The sequence below is a fragment of the Motacilla alba genome, chromosome 3, assembly GCF_015832195.1.
Source record: "Motacilla alba alba isolate MOTALB_02 chromosome 3, Motacilla_alba_V1.0_pri, whole genome shotgun sequence".
NCBI lineage: Eukaryota > Metazoa > Chordata > Aves > Passeriformes > Motacillidae > Motacilla > Motacilla alba.
Window position 1 is genome coordinate 82,282,974 of NC_052018.1, and position 17,064 is coordinate 82,300,037.

A 17,064-nucleotide genomic window follows, 5' to 3' on the forward strand; every position below is an offset into this window, starting at 1 on the left:
AAGGGAATGTCCAAAGTTCATACAATTGAGATAGTACAACCAGTTCAGAAAACAGAGCAGGAATTTAGGAATTTTGCTTTTTGGAAAACATCATTGAATAAGCACCAGAAGAGCACCTTCTTGAGAGGCAGAGGGGTTCTGCATGATAAATCCACACTTCAGAACACTAAATCAATGGCATGTCAGCACCCCTGACCCTCGTTAAAACACAGCAGTTTGCTGATAGTTCCATATGGTGGCATGATACCTGTAAATCCCAGCTAGGTGCTAGCCAGTGCATGCCAGACTCTTTGGATTTGAAGCAGGCGCACTTTAATCAGGGTGACAGTGACATGGGCCACACATTCTGGCTAAGACAGCCACAACTGCAGTAAAAATATAGCTGAGGAACAGCTTTTTTTTTTAGTGCTTTCAGAAGTATACATTAATGCAGCTCCTCAGTTCTTTATATACTTCCTTAGTACATTTGCCCAGGAGCCGTAAAGTTCCTCCTGTGTAGTAGGCCTTACACAATGTACACATTGTCTAAGGGACACATCAGTTTTTCATCAGGCTCATTTGTCCCTCTTTTGGCAACAAATGAAGCTGCTCTCAAAAATACTGTCACAGCCTTGGAAGAAGCCTGGCCACAGGGAGCACCAACCAGAACTTTGCAAGACAGGAAAAAAAATGAAAGGGATTGCTCATTCAAGTGAAGTAATCTGCCAGACTTCAGCCAGGCCAGAGTTGCTGCTCTGAGTCTACATGCAGTAATTCAATGCTCAGATCTGTATCATGGCAAAGGCACTGGGCTCTGAGTCCCAAATGACACTGAAGTGATGAATCTCCTTCAGTCTCAGGTGGTGTGAGTGGAATCAGCCCCTAAGGCTATCTTAGGCTTTAGTCCTGTCATTCTAGCAGGTGATGGTATAGTATGTCAAGAGCTCTACCATGAGCAAAACATTCTTCACCTCAGTGTAAGATGGCAGGCAGCTCCCAGACACTACAAATTCCTACAGAAGTGTGTGAGGTAACATCTGGAGTAGACAATGACTTCTCAGAACACCTTCCTTTACAAAAGTGAAAACTTTCTCCATTCAGAGTAAAGAGACAGACAACAGATTGCTTACATTACCTGTGTTTCTGTCTTGGAAAAGCTTTAACAAGGGGCACAAACATATTATCAGGCATCTCAGTTTCTCCCTGTTGACATTCCCAGGGCCATAGCAGCAGTGCAGAAAGGCACTGCTACCTCTCATCTAAGCAGAGTGGTAAAGATGGCTAGAACAGCCAACACAGTGATCTCAAAAAGAGATGAAGCTCGAAGATTTGGAAAAGTCATCACTAACTGTGTAATGCACTGCCTGCTAAAACAGGATCTCTTTAGATCCTGTTGATCTTTTCTTGAACTGGCACTTAAAAATCCAGTAGACATAAACACAATGAAGGAACAAGCTAAGTCAGGTGAATATCCCTGATATTACACGTTTAGAGGATGATGCAGACATGTTCTGATGGCATTGAACAAGGCAGCTTGTTTGAAGTTCATGCCCACTTCTGCCCCTTTTCTCCCCTGTCAGTTCACTTGAATTTGGCAGCACCACAGATTGAGTGCTTCCCAAGTTACTGCAGACTTACAGGGAGTTTTGGAAACAAGTACAGAGGCAAAGACAAGGTAAGCTTGGACAAGTCATTTATGTGGGAAACTTCTGATAAGAGCTCTGGCATCATTCCCAAAATAAGTACCAGCTAAATGACTTCAGTCATTCAGCATGTGGGTGCACTTCAGGCTAGAGGAAGGAAGCAATTTGTAACTCCTGCCTTATGCCATGCCAGCTACTGCTCCAGAGAGCAATGAGAGAAGTACGGGTGGGGGTTCACATGGTCAAAATTCATACAGAATGGCCAAGATTTTGCAAGGCTCCAACACACAGAGCTCTCCCCTTTCAACAGGCTGATAACACAGTATCTTAGGGGACCAAGAGAACAGAACTCCTGAAGTACTCCTGCACTTCATCCTGGTTCTTGGGACTCATTTGTATAGTGTCAGCCCCACCTTCAAAACTTTCAATCCCATTTCTTGATCTTATTCTCTTGTCTCCGCTCAGACCCCACATTCTGCCTACTTCAATGTTACTCCATATCATCAGCAAACAGCTCTGCTCTCTTTTTCTAAACTGCTTCCACTGGGCCTGCTACATTTGCTCTTTTGGGAAGAGAAAAACAAGGGTAATGTAGGGAGGGGCTAGCCATGCAGTAATCTCCAATTTAATTAATTTAGAGGTGTAGCACACCTACTTACATGCAGAATGTATCTGGAGGTATTCATTCTTTGTTCTTACTAAAGGTCTATAGAACAATTTGTAAGAGTCAGGGCATCAGATCTGGAGTCCTGGTGTGATTCCAGCATGATACTGCATTTACCATTTCCAGTCTCAACCTGCTACTCAGGGTTGCAATGTGAATGCTAACAAGATAATATGCTCCACCCCACAGCTGCCAGATAAGACACAGATACTAAGGAATCCTCAAGACTTGTAAGACACAAGGAAGAAGTTTTTACAGTTGAAGTATCTGATGGCTACAGGGCTGCATCAAACATAGTGTCTTCTAATTTGACCCTCACTGATACCCACTATACAGCCTGCCAGCACTTCCAGGAGCCTCTCTCAAATCTCCACTATAGAGTCAGACGTGAAATGCAGGAGTCTCCAGCCTTGCAGTCTAAGCTCTCCCAGCGACAGCCCCATGGCCTCTGGTAACCCCAGGGTTTGCTAATGCGAGGTTCGTACACCGGTCTGACATCCCCATGGAAACAAAGTGTGAGGTTATAAACAGGGGATTAGCACCTCCAAGCGCCCAGCACAGAGCAGGAGGCGGCTGAGGCTTTCCCTTTGCCCACCAAAGGCCGGGGGCCATTCAGGTTGGGGAGGGGGAAGAGCGGGCAGAGAGCAAATCGCTGACCGGAGGAAACTGGCAGAAATGGGGCAGAAGGTAACAGGCCTGTGATGGGTCCCTACTGGCTGCTCAGCCTGCCCTCCTCACTGCTGGTATCACTGCCTGGGCACCCTCCTGCTGTTGGGGGCTGAAAAGGCTAAGAGAGAAGGGACTGCTCAGCCTGGAGAGAAGAAGGTTCAAAGAGGTCTTACCAATGTTCGTAAGTACCTGAAGGGACAGTGTAAAGAAGAGAGGGGTGGGCTCTCCCCCGTCACTGGTGCTCCGTGACAGGACAAGAGGCAATGGGCACAAATTAAAACAGAAATTCTGTCTGAATGTAAGAAACACTGTCTTGTATGAGGATGGTTCTCTGGAACAAGAAGCTGCCCTCAGAAGAATCTGGAGAAAGTCTATCCTTGGATATACTCAAAACCTGGCTGGACATAGTTCTGAGCAAGTTGCTCTAGGTGACTTGGCTTAAGCAGGGAGCTTGGACGAGACAATCTTCAGAGGCCTCTTCCAACCTCAGCTACTCTGTGCTGCTGTGACTCCATCTGTGGCATCCTCCTGTGACTGCCTTACTGATTGTTAGTGATGAGGAGGTGAGCATAGCTGAGGAAGGGCAGGCAGACTCTAACATGTGTGGCAGTTTTAATCTTGTGTGAATAAATGGTTTATATGAGATATGACTTGTCCCTAAAAGACTGCCAAGAGAATATCATGACAGATCTTCTCCAAAATGCTGAGTACTCTTTATGAACCCTGCTGCCTGAGGCATTTCTCATCCAGTTGTAAGGAACTGCTTTTCCCTTTCCAATTTATTCCTGAATAAGAGAAATGTGGAAAGACAAGACTATTCACCTGTTCAGCTTGGGTTTCTTGGGAACGTGCCCTTCAGGAAGTGGAGGCCTGTGGTTTGGCAACAAACCTGAAACAGAAAAAGGTGTGAGAGTATTTTGCAGTGTCTCTTTGCTTCTATTGCATTCAGAAGTCATATTACACCTCATAAGCCAGGCAACAGTGCAACAAAAGCTCAAGTACATTAGAAAGGGTATTTTATCTTCAGTCACTGCTGAACCTGCACCCCAACCAGAGAAGCTGGGAAGTTGTGCTGGGTATAGGGAGGAAATGTACACCAAAGACACTGTCACTTGGGCTCATCACAGAGGCTTTTACAGAGGACACAGGGCACTGGTGTCCAATCAGATTCCATCTCCAGGATGGAAAATCTGACTGTTAAAATTCTCAGTCCATTTAACTTGGATACAACTCAGGTACCAGGCATAAAGATCAGCATAATACTCTTGACTGTGTCAACCTGGGAAAAGTAAAAAAGTCATCACATGGCAGATGGCAGAGTTGCATGTTACTAATGGGGTAGGTCAAGCTTAGGTAAATCAAGTAATTTCAGAAGCAGGTGTTTAATCATTAGTTACTGGAGACTGAGCCATTTCCTAGATCTTTCTGCAACACTTGTCTCATCTACAGGGATAAAATGTCTGATGTCAAGGCAAGAGTCAGGACACAGAGCAGAACAAGTAGTCTCTGTTCCATCACCCTGTCCCAGCACTTGGACCGTAATGAGTTTGCTGGGTGACTGGACAGTGACATCTCACTGAGCTATACCAACTGAGCAGGAGACCCCTCTCAAGGTGTTCAGTAGGTACCCTACAGTCAGGGGCTATCTCTGGCAGAGTTATGTACCTGCACGGTGAGCCATCTGCACACAGACAGCAACCTTCTTGTGCTCCTCCAAGCAGAGGCCTGTGACCCTTCGTGGCAGCATCCCTCCATCTGAACGGATAAACTGACTCAGCAACAAGACATCCTGAGGGAGAGAGAAAGGCAAAACCATCAGTGCCCCAGCTACATTCACTGCTGTGACTGCAGGTGTTGTGCAGAGCCTTGCGTTGTGTACAGAACTCAAAACAATGTAAAACAAACAATGATTCCTCCCTACACATCTTGTCTGCAGCTTGGCAACAAGTGGCTTTTGCTTGCTGTCACTGCCTGCCAGTTTAGCTTAGTAAGGTCACTCAGATGGTTTGAGTCTTCCCCTGACTTCACTAGTGTAAACACATGATGTCAGCTGCAATCCCTGCTCCTTCACTGTTTCACTGCTTGCTCCAAGATTCTTGCTAAGATAATGTGTCCTAGGTACTCAGAGTTACACAAGACCTACAGATGGATATTGTTTACACAACTTGAAATGCCATCACAGCTGCTGTCCTAAAGTTCACAGATATGTTAGATCACCTCTGCCTCCCTTCTTGTTTCCTCAGAGCAGGACTGTTCTCTGCTATCTACTCCTCAAACTTTTATCCAGTTTCCCATGGTGGAGCTTCCCTCAGGTCTCTCCGGAGGGGTGGAGAGCAGGGAAATGGTCCAAGATGTTGCATGAGGAAGCTTTATGTAAGAAAAGAATATGTGCTGATGGGAAAGGACTAATAGGATAAATTGCTGCACTCAGTCCTTGTGCGTGCATTAGGTGGGGCTGTGATAGTCATGGTGGACGAAAGGAGCACTTGAAGCATGCTGAGGGCTTGTCTGCGATTCAAGAACAATTTAGACTACGCTGCTGTTGACCTTTACAATTAAAAACCCTAGAAATGTAAGGCAGCCTTTTTAATAAAAACAAAATTAAAGGGATCTCTAGGATCAGATAGTATCACAGGGCTAGAATGACAAATTTTTAAACACAGCAGCAACAGCTGTTGCACAAGTGTCCCATTAACTGTACACAGTACAACAGCCCAGGATTCAGATCCATGCTCTCCATTTCCACACACAACACCAGAGATAGATACCCCTCAAGGGGGTATTCAAAGACACCCCTCAGGCCAATACAGGCAGGCATTCATGACATCCTGACATCAGCATAAGCTGGCTCAAATGGACTCCAGACTTCCCACTTGTTATTTCCCCTTCAACAGACTTGTTGCTGGTTGAGAGTTTACTTCTCCATGGCTGTTGTAGGTATGTTCCCAGTTGAGGCAGCAGGACCATGCAGAGGCTGCCTGCAGACTGAGGGGACCACTCAGCGAGCGTCCGGACAGAGCGAGTTCAAATGAGGCATGGCAGAACTCTGCACCCCTCAGCCAGGGCAACAGGCAAGAACAAAGAGTACTTGTTGCTTTTCATGTTGGGTGATCCTGACTGCCAGTTCACAGATTCACAGACCTGCTCCTAACCCCCCACCCTTGCTGTTCTACAAAGAGCTCCCTGGAGCATTCTTACCTTCATTTACTGGCCTTGCAAAAGCAAATAATCATGCGTGAATATAAAGTGAGTATTCAGAAATCTAGCTAACTAGGAATTATACACCCAGCCCACTGCACAAGACCAGCTCAACTGTCAAGGGGGCTGCTGGAATTTAGGACGCCCTTCTGGTAATGATGGATTCTGACAGATGCTGTCGTAGAATCATAGAATGGTTTGGGTTGAAAGGGACCTTAATGATCATTGAGTTCATCCCCTCCCTTGCCCTGCTGAGCACTCTTTGTTTGATGCAGCTCAGGATAGAATTGTGTTTCTAGCCTGTGAGTGCACATTGCTGAGTCATGTCCTGCCTCTTATCCACCAGCACCCTCAAGTCCTTCCCAGGGCTGCTCTCCATCTGTTCATTCCCTGCCTGTCTTGACAGCGGGGGCTGTGCTGACCCAGGTGCAGCACTTTGCACACATTCTTGTTAAACTGCATGAAATTCCAACAGGCCCACTTCTTGAACTTGTCCAGGTTCCTGCAGATGGCATCCCACCCCTCAGTTGTGACATCTGCAAACCTGACAAAGGCACTCAACACCTTAGTCTATGTCATTAATGAAGGTACTAAACAGAACTGGTCCCAGTAAGGACCCCTGAGGTACACCACTTGTCACTGATGTCTATCATACTCTGAGCGTTGACCATTACTCTCTGGATGTGACTATCTAACCAGTGCCTTAGGCATCTAACAGTTCAGCCATTGAGTCTATCTCCCCTCAATTTATAAAGAAAAATATTGTGGGGACCACATCAAAGGCTTTACAGAAGTCCCGATAAATGACATCTAAAGCCTTTCCCTTGTCCACTGATGGAGTTACTCCATTGCTGAAGGCCACTGGGTTGGTCAGGCAGGATGCCCTTGGTGAAGCCTTGTTGGCTGTATCAAATCTTCTCCCTGTCATCCATGTGCCTTAGCACAGCTTCTAGGGGGATGTTCCATGATCTTCCTAGGCACAGAGGTGAGGCTGATAGGTCAGTAACTCTCAGGCTCCTCCTTCCTACTCTTTTTAAAAATGGATTCAAATCACCTGGGATTTAATGCTGGTTACAAGTGTTATAGACAAAATGTTGAGGGTTTTTATCTGTTTGGGGGTTTTGTGGTTTGTTTTTGTCCTTTCCAACCCCGCCCCCACCCCCAATCAATACCATCCTCACTAACATCATCATGACACGCAGTTTCCCTCTTCCCATAATTCTTGCTTTCTGCATCCACTTGTCTACAGTGAACATGTTCAGACTGATTTCCAGATCCAGCTCCTTTGAAAACACGGCATGTCATGTAGGCCCACTGACATCTAGACACTCACTTTAATACCCCACTGATACAAAATTACTTATCAGGCACCCTACAGAACTATGCCTTATCCAAAGGAGAAAAGCCCAGCTGAGCTACCAGCAGTGGGCTCCTGGGAGGCCATTCCATGGTTAAAGGGAAGCAGAGTATCCCTCAGCCCAGCTAATCATGGCCCTGCCAAGGAGAACAGTAACCAGGGCACCAGATGGTGCCAGCTGCACTAGTAGAAACTGGATGGACGCCAACCAAAATGTCCAAGGGCACTGACTTTTGACCACTCCTGGTACACTGGATTGGATTCAGGTAACCAGAGCAGGACTCTATCCTCCTTTTTCCTCTTCTTTAGCTGTCTGGATCTTCAAATCACCAACAGCTCAATCTGCCATTTAGCACATAACACTTCCCTAAGTGAAAAAGGACTGTTCAGCTCTAAGTACCTAGAAAGAGAAAAACTTGCAAGACTATGCTACTAGCCTGCTGCATTACTCTGTGGAGAAGAGGAAGAAGAGAGCTGATGACAAATTTGAGGCAGTTTCAGTCTTTGCAGCCATGAAAGCCTAAGTAGGCCACACACTCTTTTGAAGGGTGCGTGTGTGGTCCAAGTGATTTCTCGTATTACTACCACACCTCATGGAGTCACAGGCTTGTTATCAAGTGTTTCCATGCAAAGGGGGTGGTGGGAAGCAAATGGAGATAATATTTTTTTTTCTCCCTTTGGGAAAAAAAAAAAAAAAGAGAATCTGTTCTCTGTTATCATCTCTGACCAACAGTGTCACCAACAGACCAACACCCTGGTGTGGCAGTCATTTCTTGACTGAAATCATCAGTCATGTCCCAGCTGCTACAGCTCCAAATCACAGTCACGCTGCTTGGCTTAAAATGCTGCACACTTGACCAAAGGTTTGTCCATTTCTGAAGATTCCCCACAGTTAACAGGCCAGGTGCCTCTCCCAGAGTATTCACACAGATGTATCTTACCACTGGGACAAAGCAGACAGGTACAGCCAACTTCATGGGGCAGCTGTGGAGGGAAGTGAACAAGTACATGGAGCGGTCAAATTAAAAAATATGTCTGGCAAGTTCTCATGGTGCCGTCATGTTCCATGAAATTCACATTTTGTGCTAGTGGACAGCCAAGCCTGTAACCACTGATTTGCTTTAATCACTGGACAGCTCCCATGAGGCTGGACCCAGATTCCCACCCCTGTAATCTGCAGCATTTGATGAAAACAACTTGGACTGAATTAATCTAGGGCTAATAGGCAAAGCCTGCAGTTCGATTTCCCCTAACTGTTGCCAAAGCAAGATGACATATTTACTGCCTACTCAAACTAATGATGTTTGAAGTGGATAAGGGGGGAGAAATGAAAAACAAGTTTAGCCTCCACTTCTAAAAGGGCTGGACAGACTTGCTAGATGGAGCACTGTGTACCGCATATTCTTGTGAATAGATGGTCACCAAAATGCAGAGGCACCTGCATTTCAATGTCTGCAGACACTTGGAAAAGCAGGATCCTTGACTGACACATGATTCATTAAAGCTTTAATTTATCTCAAGAACAGTTCTATCTGTGCAGCCAAATTACTACTGGGCTGTATCAGACAGGTCTGCCAGTCATTATTTCCAGTTATACAAGAGTCTAGTTTTTCCTTTCCCCCTTACTCCTGGGAGCTGTACACCATTCTCCACGAATTTTGTAAAAAAATTACAGATTTCAATCCAGTTGCATCTGTACAATGACCAAAATAAAATTTTTATCTCCAATGGATAACAAAAAAAAAATAGACTGAGATCTCAGTTTCACTGGACAGACAGACACATGCAGACCACAAAGTGTGGTAATTTATATATTAAGCTCTACTATCCTAAACCACAGCAGAGGCTCAGGATTAAACTGGGAAAGACAACTGCAGCCCTCTGCACCACAGCTGAGGCAGGTTGGAATCATGACCTGCTAGTGCTCACAATGCCTGTTCAATTGATTAATGACTTTGGAGACACAGGTCCCCCAGTTCTCTGACAGCCAGAGTAACTCATTATGCCACTACTTTAGACTGTGCTAGCTGCACATGACAAAAGGAAAGTCCTGTGAGGTCATATTACTCAACTCCCTCAGGGGCTAATTCAACACTTCCCTTTTCATAGTGCCTCATTCAGTCCAATTACAAGCGTCCCAAGCAAAAAAAGCTCACACTTTCCTTTCTGTGCAACAGACTGATCTCAGCTTATCAATCTCAAAGGAACCACCATCTATTCCAATCTCTCACCAAGCTCATCTTATAGGTTATGCTGTACGAACTAGGCTATGTCTTAACAAAAATAGCTGCTCTCAATTTACAGACATCTAGGACAATTAACCATCATTGAGAAAAATGTCCCACTGTTTAATTGCCCATAGAGTTAAATGCCTACACTTCACTACTTAAGCATCTCAAGATTCTGCTGCTCATCACAGCTGCAGCAGAGAATAAAATAGCAGAGTACTTTAGTGCAGAAAAGGAAGATTTTTATTCACCTTTTTATTCACTTTAGTGCAGAAAAGGGAGATTTTAACATTTGAAAATCCTGAAAACATGCGACTACTACAAAGCATTCAAAAACATAAGGGACAAGTAGAGAAGTGGTCTACTCCAGAACTGAAATTTCTCCTAATTCTAATCAGCCCCACAGAGGGATGCTTCTAAATATGAGGTACGAAACATCCACAATTTCAAAATAACACTTCACAGTGCTGTCTTTAGCTTTTTGTCCAGAAGGAGCACTGGATATATACACACTAGATGCACATGCATTCAAAATCTATGTGACAGCTGAGATGAATCTACATTGGTAGATTTCCTCTCAGCACCGCAACTTCTTATCTTAGATAAGAAATAATCTTAGCAATGATTCTCAAGACTGGCTGCAGAATCTGTCTTCATGTTTAGTTTTCTCTTGCCTCCTTAATGCACAGTAGAAATCAGGATCTAGGAATCAAAGTGAAGTGTGGAAGAAAACTCATAACTTAGTTCACCCTACAAACACATGCAAAACTCATGTTTCACACCGTCTGTTGTGACCAATTTCTAATCCTGGAACTCAGACTCGACAGAATCATTTTTTGTCTAAAACATCTTTGGTTCTTGATGGCATTATCTCTCCGGATACTCAGTGGAGTCTTCTACCACACATGGCAGCAGAACTGAATGTATGTAAGTCTACATATGTATTTCCAAGATGTAATCCACTGCCATAACTTATTTCATCCCTGAACATCAGTTTATAGTTTCTCAAGGGTTGTAAATGTGTGACTCATGGAATGCTTTCTGAATATCTCTAGAATTACTGAGCTTAATGATGCTGTTTATGTCTTGCATTTATAAGTCACATAAAATGATATGAACCTTAAAAAAGTATTTTCCAGAGTAAGTAACAACAGTTTTGGTTTTGATCACTACACAATTCAGCAACCATGAAAAAGAATTGCAAGGAATCTCTGCATTTGAACACGGGCCACAAAAAACAGACAAGATCTGGTTTTGTAGTACTTTACAAAGCTTAATGGTATTTGTCATTTCACCTAATTTATTATGATCTGCAAATTCACCGTATATCCAGGTTTCCCACGTTGTTAAGAAACCAGGCCAGAAAACACTAAATATTCCCCCGCTCCCAACTTATTTCACTGTTTAATATTGCACACAGCCTGAGTAAGAATCACTGACAACATTAGATTCTAAATGCCTCCATTTCTGCAACACAGGCTTTGAAAGACACTAAATACTAAATATCTTTCAGTTATACCTCACATCAGTTGTTTCACTTGTCTGGAGTAATTGCAAGTATTTTGTCTGGTACTATTGCCGTATTTATGTTCTTCATAATTCATGAGTCTTAATTAGTCCTATCCAACAGGTTATTTGCTTTTACTCCCAGCTGACACCTTTTATTTGGAATTTGCAATGTTTTATTTACCAATCAGTAATCATCAGCATCATTCTCCTTCCTCTCTTAACTACTTAGTATGTCACTTGCAGTTTTCAAACTATTTGGTGATTCCCTAGGATTATTTTTTTATGCTTTAAAAAAAATCCTGTGAGTGAAGTAATGTATTTGTTAGCAACATCCTTGAAGACCTTGAGGCAACATGCAATACAGGCCTGCTGGTCTGTACCTAATTCAGTGCTTAAGTTATGTCTGTATTTGTTTTTTTCCTGTTGTTTTACATTTGCAGATTGTCATCAATATACAGATACTAAAACATAATTTTTCCTTTACATGTGTGCACTAGGACTACACACAAGCAGCACAGTCATTTTGCAACCAAAGTGACTTTCAGTCCCCTTCTCCTCTCAATAATGGACTTTCTCACAAACATTTCTTTTTCTCCAAAGTATTTGTATCCCCCTCTCTAATCCTATTGACATTAGCTTATTCTGAGTTTTCTATTGCCTTATCTTAGTAACAGCATGTTGCTGTCTGTGTTTCTTCTTTTCTAATTCCAGTGCTGGGTTTTGAGCATGCAAGGGGGTAATTTAGTCCTTTTGTAAACTCTGTGTCTGAGTGACCTCTTGTAAAGAGACATTCTGCATCTGCTATATCATGCTTCTTACTCTGAAATGTTCGTGACTGTTGTGTTTTCGTTTTAAACCACTACAGGATTTTCTTCCCATATTCTAGGTTTAGTGTTAGTTATCCCCTCCTTAGCTAATAAACTTCTCATTAGCATTTCCTACAAAACGCTTGAATAAAACCTGTTTTTTTTTCTCTTGCAAGGTAAGTAAAAATGTATGCTCCTCCATACTCACGGAGAGTTTTAAAAGCTGTATGAAACAGTTACTAACTTAGTGAACAATGACAAATAAGAAATCGTAGTGCTTGAAGTCATATAAGTGACCTAGTCAAATCTTCTGGCCTCTCTGGACCTAGGCCTCTATCCACTGACTAAATGCTGCATTCCAGTTTGATTCTCTGGGAAGTGCAATAGTGAAAGGCAGCTGGGCACAGAAGAGCTATTCGGCATTTCAGATCAGATGGCCACATGAGTAATTCCAGATCTCCTATTTGATACAAGCTCATCCTTTTTCCCAGGAACACCATCAGCCAAAGCATACAATTACTGTGTAGGAGGCTCTTGCTGCACCCAAGAGAAGCAGAGCTGGAGGGAGTTAAGTATCTTTACTACACCCAGGAAAACTTGAGAGGGGTAGGTTGTGGCATATGTAGATCTGAGAGCAATACTTGTCCAGCGATGAGGGTTGGGGGAACGCCCTCATTAAACTTACCACATAATCATACTTATGCTTCAGGTTCCAGCGACAGATGGGACACTGGCCAGAGGGGTTTGGAGGAGGCGGTGCTTCAGCATCCTCTATAATTCTCCCTTCAATCTAGGAAACAATTCAAAGCACGCAATGATCAGGGCACAGCTTACAGCTCTACCTGCACCTGCGACTCAAGGAATACTTCTCATCGAGTCCACAGTATGTTGACCAATTCTGTGAGGATGTAAGGGGAACAGTATCTGCATGCATCATTCAACTCACTTTTATAGAGATATAACAAGCTCTTTGCTATGCTTATGCCACAGACTATGGGGAGAAGGAAAAATTCAAAGGTCATAGAAAACCCTCTGGCAAATTCTTGTGTATGTTTTTCTAAATGTAAACTAGTTGACAGTCAGTGTGCAGTTGTCATAGTCACCTGAATTCCACTTATTGCAGTACTCTTTTGAGCCACCATGAAAGTGTAAAGGCCCTTTAGCCAAAAGCCTTAAAATAACTTTTCTTCTGGGAATATGAGAATGTCAGAGAATAGCAGATGCATGTTATAGCTGAAAACATATAGGGGCTTGCTGGATTATAAATCACCAGCAGGGAAAACTCAAGGCAAAATTTAAATTTAAGAAAGGATAGTAAGGAAATGTCTGTGAGGCTTGTAGATTTATTTTATAATACTGATATTTTATCCCATTTAATTCTCTGAACAATTCTTATATGAGATTATAAAATTATATTTTGTACATCACTATGAAGTGGTGGCATCTAATACTCAAATTTTCTCACAAGTAACACGCAAAGAGATGTACAAGGTGTGTAAATGAAGAACTTGACAAATTTGTTTCCTATTCATAGATATGTTAGAAATACAAAGACTATCTGCATGTGCACTTGTCTTTTTTTTCTTTTTTGAGGACTTACTAATGGAAACAAGAGCTATCTCAAATTGCACCCAAATGAAGAGACAATAAAACTAAGCTATTTTTTTCTCCAAGATATTTTGGAGTTTCCTCTGGTGAAATTAGGATTAAAAGCCAATTCTGAACACTAACAGTCAGCCTCAAAGAGTGCAAGCACCAAAGTTTGAAAAGAAAACCTGGGTGGAATGCAAGATTACTTTTAAGAAAACATCAGGTTCTGTGCCCGAAAACCTGGGAAGAGAAAAGCATGACCTTTCCTGCAAGTGTGCACTGGAAACTGGCATCCAGCTGAACTCACAGAACTATTTCATATGCCAGATTTCTACCTTTCTGATGACAAAACAGAAACAGGTAAGTTACCTGTAGTTTACATCTCAGTACCGCAGACAGAATTGTCAATTTTTAAGATTTCTCCCCCCACAAGTACAAGAGACAATTTTACAAAAACAAATACTTAACTTTGAATATAAGACGTAGGCCAGTATCTAATTTTCTATTAATCAGTAAAGTTATTTTCAGGGAAGCCGGAATATCTAGTCTTGATTCTTGCCAGTCTGGCGTCAGACTATACTATGACTATAATTCCATCTTGGAAATAAATACAGATTCAGAACGCTACGTCAACATCATTTTTTAAAGATAAATTTCAGTGTACAAGTTTTGGCAATTACTTCCCAACTGTTGAGGACTTCTATATTGCTAATCCACTCAGTTGCTATTTTTCTATTAAACATCTAAAAGGGAGTTTAGAGGCTCTACATTCTCATAAATATGCTCATTTTATATGCTGATAAAATCTGTATTTCTCATTTTATATGCTGATAAAATCTGTATTTCTTTGGGATTTATCAACTGGTTCATATCAAACACTTCTTTCAATACTGATTAAAAACAAGGACACAGAAAGATGAGCAGGGACATATGGATTCAGGGAAGACTGATGTAGAATTGGCAGGATAAATGGAGTGACCAATGGATACACTGAGAAACATATCAGCCCTTGGTTTGCCAATTTACACCATTTTTGACAACATTTTCCTCATCTAGGAGCATTGATGGATTCCAGACTGATGCTATGATATGACACAGCAAATATATCCAGATCTCCAGGAAGAGTTATTTTCATAAAGGGCTCTGCTAATGTAAAGCTTACTTTTTCTATTTCAAGCCTCAGTTAATGTTTTGGACTCTTGAGAATGTAATTTACATCTCCTTTGAAACTGATTGAGTGCAAAATACAGCAATCAGTGTTTTAGCACAGCAATCAGATACAGTGTGTTTTGTTGGTGTGCACACTCCTCTCTTGTTTTGGTTAAAACAACCTCAGGTCACACTTGCAAGCTCTTCTCTTCACGTTTCTGGACAAAGATTAGTAGTTTGGCACTTGAAGGCAAGAAATAGATACTTTTAATCATATATATTGCCACACCTTAAACTTATTTTTTTGTTGACAGTCTTATGACATCTTGCTAACTGCTAACATATTTTAGATATGTAATATCAAATAGAGTAACTTATCTGCTCCATGCAGGTTTCAGACATGACACTAGAATGACATTACAATGACATTAGAATGTCCACTAATAGAAATACAACAAAACTTTCAACAAAATGTATTTCTGACAAAAATACTTAAGAGTTTCAAAGGCATGAACAAGCAGGTTCTTTCTGTTTCATTAGCACACAAAATATCCCCATCCCCTTATTATTATTATTATTTATGTATATATAGATTAACATTTATGTGTACTCTCCTCTAGCTATTCCCAAATTCTTCCTTAACTCTCCTCATCTTTTATATACATACATACATATATATATATATATATATATCTGTTATCTCTCTCCAGCCAAGGCATATAGTGTTACTGCCATATGCAATGTGAGCAGAATAATGCAATCTCCTTTCCCCTTCAGTAATATCGGTGCTTCTAAAAAATGACAATTCTCTTGATAAAAGTGTAACACATTAGATGGTGCTAACTACAAAAAGTTCTAACTCTACTGCTTTAATCTTTTCCTTCCTGCCTTAAACTGTAGCTAAGAAGATGCTCTTCTTTATCAGTTACTTCAGAACTTCGGTTTCATTTTCAGGAGCAGTTTTCCTTTAGTATTTAAGGTCTTCCTTTGAAAATACCCCTTTCACTTAATTTTTTTTTTCACCGTGTGTGTTATAAGATAGAAGCTTTGTATCACCTGAAGCCAGTATGGCACACGCTGCAGTTAACAAACACAACACAGATCAAAGGCATGAGATGTGTGTGGCATGTAGGTGGTAGAGACACATCCTGCAATGCCGCGTTGCACTGCCAGCGCAGGATGAAGTGACAAAGCCACTGGCAATCCTCCTTTGTGCCTGTCCACACTCAAGACGATGCCAAATGGCACCAGTTTAGGAAAAGTACCCGTCTGAATAATGGCCTCTAGCATTTTGGATCTGGAATGCCTCTGGTCAGGGATTCCCACTTTACTGGGGCTGCAGCGAGGGGCTCGCTGCTGCTGAGTGGCTCTCACTGGAGGTACCTGTCACCAGCAACAGGGGGATGATCCTGCCTCCTTCAGCAGCCAAACCCTCCACTGCTTACCCGCACTCGCAGCAAATCCCTACCCTGGCTCTGCCTTCACACCCTGAGAGGTCTTTAAAGCAGAAAGGCGTCCCCTTTTTTCCTTTATTTGTTGGGTAGGGCACGGACACACACACGGCTAAAGGAAGGAGAAGCCACGGCAGAGGCAGCTACCAAGGAAAAGGGGTGCAGGAACTTACTGTGGTCGTGTTGCCTTCAGTCACTTCCACGACTGCAAAAGAAAAAAGAGACGGGAATTCACAATGAGACCCATGCAGCTTCAAAGAAGCAGCATTTGGGAGGGGGCGGGAGGAGAGGGCAAATTACAGCGACCGCGACCATCTCTCAAGGACAGTGGCGAGGCAACGGGGCGCGGGGCTGTGCAGAGCCCCCGGCGGACTCACCCTGCCGGAGGGCCCGGGCCGGCGGCGCGGCCCAGCCGCTCCCCAGGAGCCCGGAGAAGATCCGCCGCAGCCCCCCGCGCAGCAGGCTGGGCGCCGCCATCTTGCCGTGGCCGGCGCTGCCGTCACGCCGCTTCCGCCGGCGGGGGGGTGGCGCTGCCGCCGCCATTTCGGGGCACGTCCCGCCCGCCCCGGGGCCCGAGGGGCAGAGCCGTGGGGAGAGGAGGAGTCTTTTTCCCTGCCTCGTGTCTTCTCCGCGGGGTGGTCCTCCTCATTGTTTTCGTTTGTTTCTTTTAAGTTTATTGCGGTTGGTACTGGGCTTGGGTTTTCCTGGAGTTTTTTTTTTTTCTTTGTTTGTTTGTTCGGTTTGTTTGTTTGTTTGTTTGTTTGTTTGGGGACTTAGGTTTTTTGGCGGTCGTATCAGCTTGGGATCACGGCATCGCGGAT

At 43.2% G+C, this 17,064-nt stretch overlaps 1 protein-coding gene across 1 annotated transcript in view; it reads right to left on the minus strand.

Annotated features, from left to right (window-relative positions):
• The window catches only part of MRPS18A (mitochondrial ribosomal protein S18A), a 22,440-nt gene extending 5,661 nt beyond the window's left edge, over positions 1-16,779 (minus strand). The window contains exons 1-5 of the mRNA XM_038133038.1: positions 16,621-16,779; positions 16,417-16,448; positions 12,739-12,843; positions 4,621-4,744; positions 3,778-3,844 (exon numbers count right to left, since the gene is read on the minus strand). Of these exons, the coding sequence (XP_037988966.1) occupies positions 3,778-3,844; positions 4,621-4,744; positions 12,739-12,843; positions 16,417-16,448; positions 16,621-16,720 (428 nt within the window). The 5' untranslated portion in view covers positions 16,721-16,779. The remainder of the gene's footprint in view (positions 1-3,777; positions 3,845-4,620; positions 4,745-12,738; positions 12,844-16,416; positions 16,449-16,620) is intronic.
• Positions 16,780-17,064: the final 285 nt, after the last annotated feature.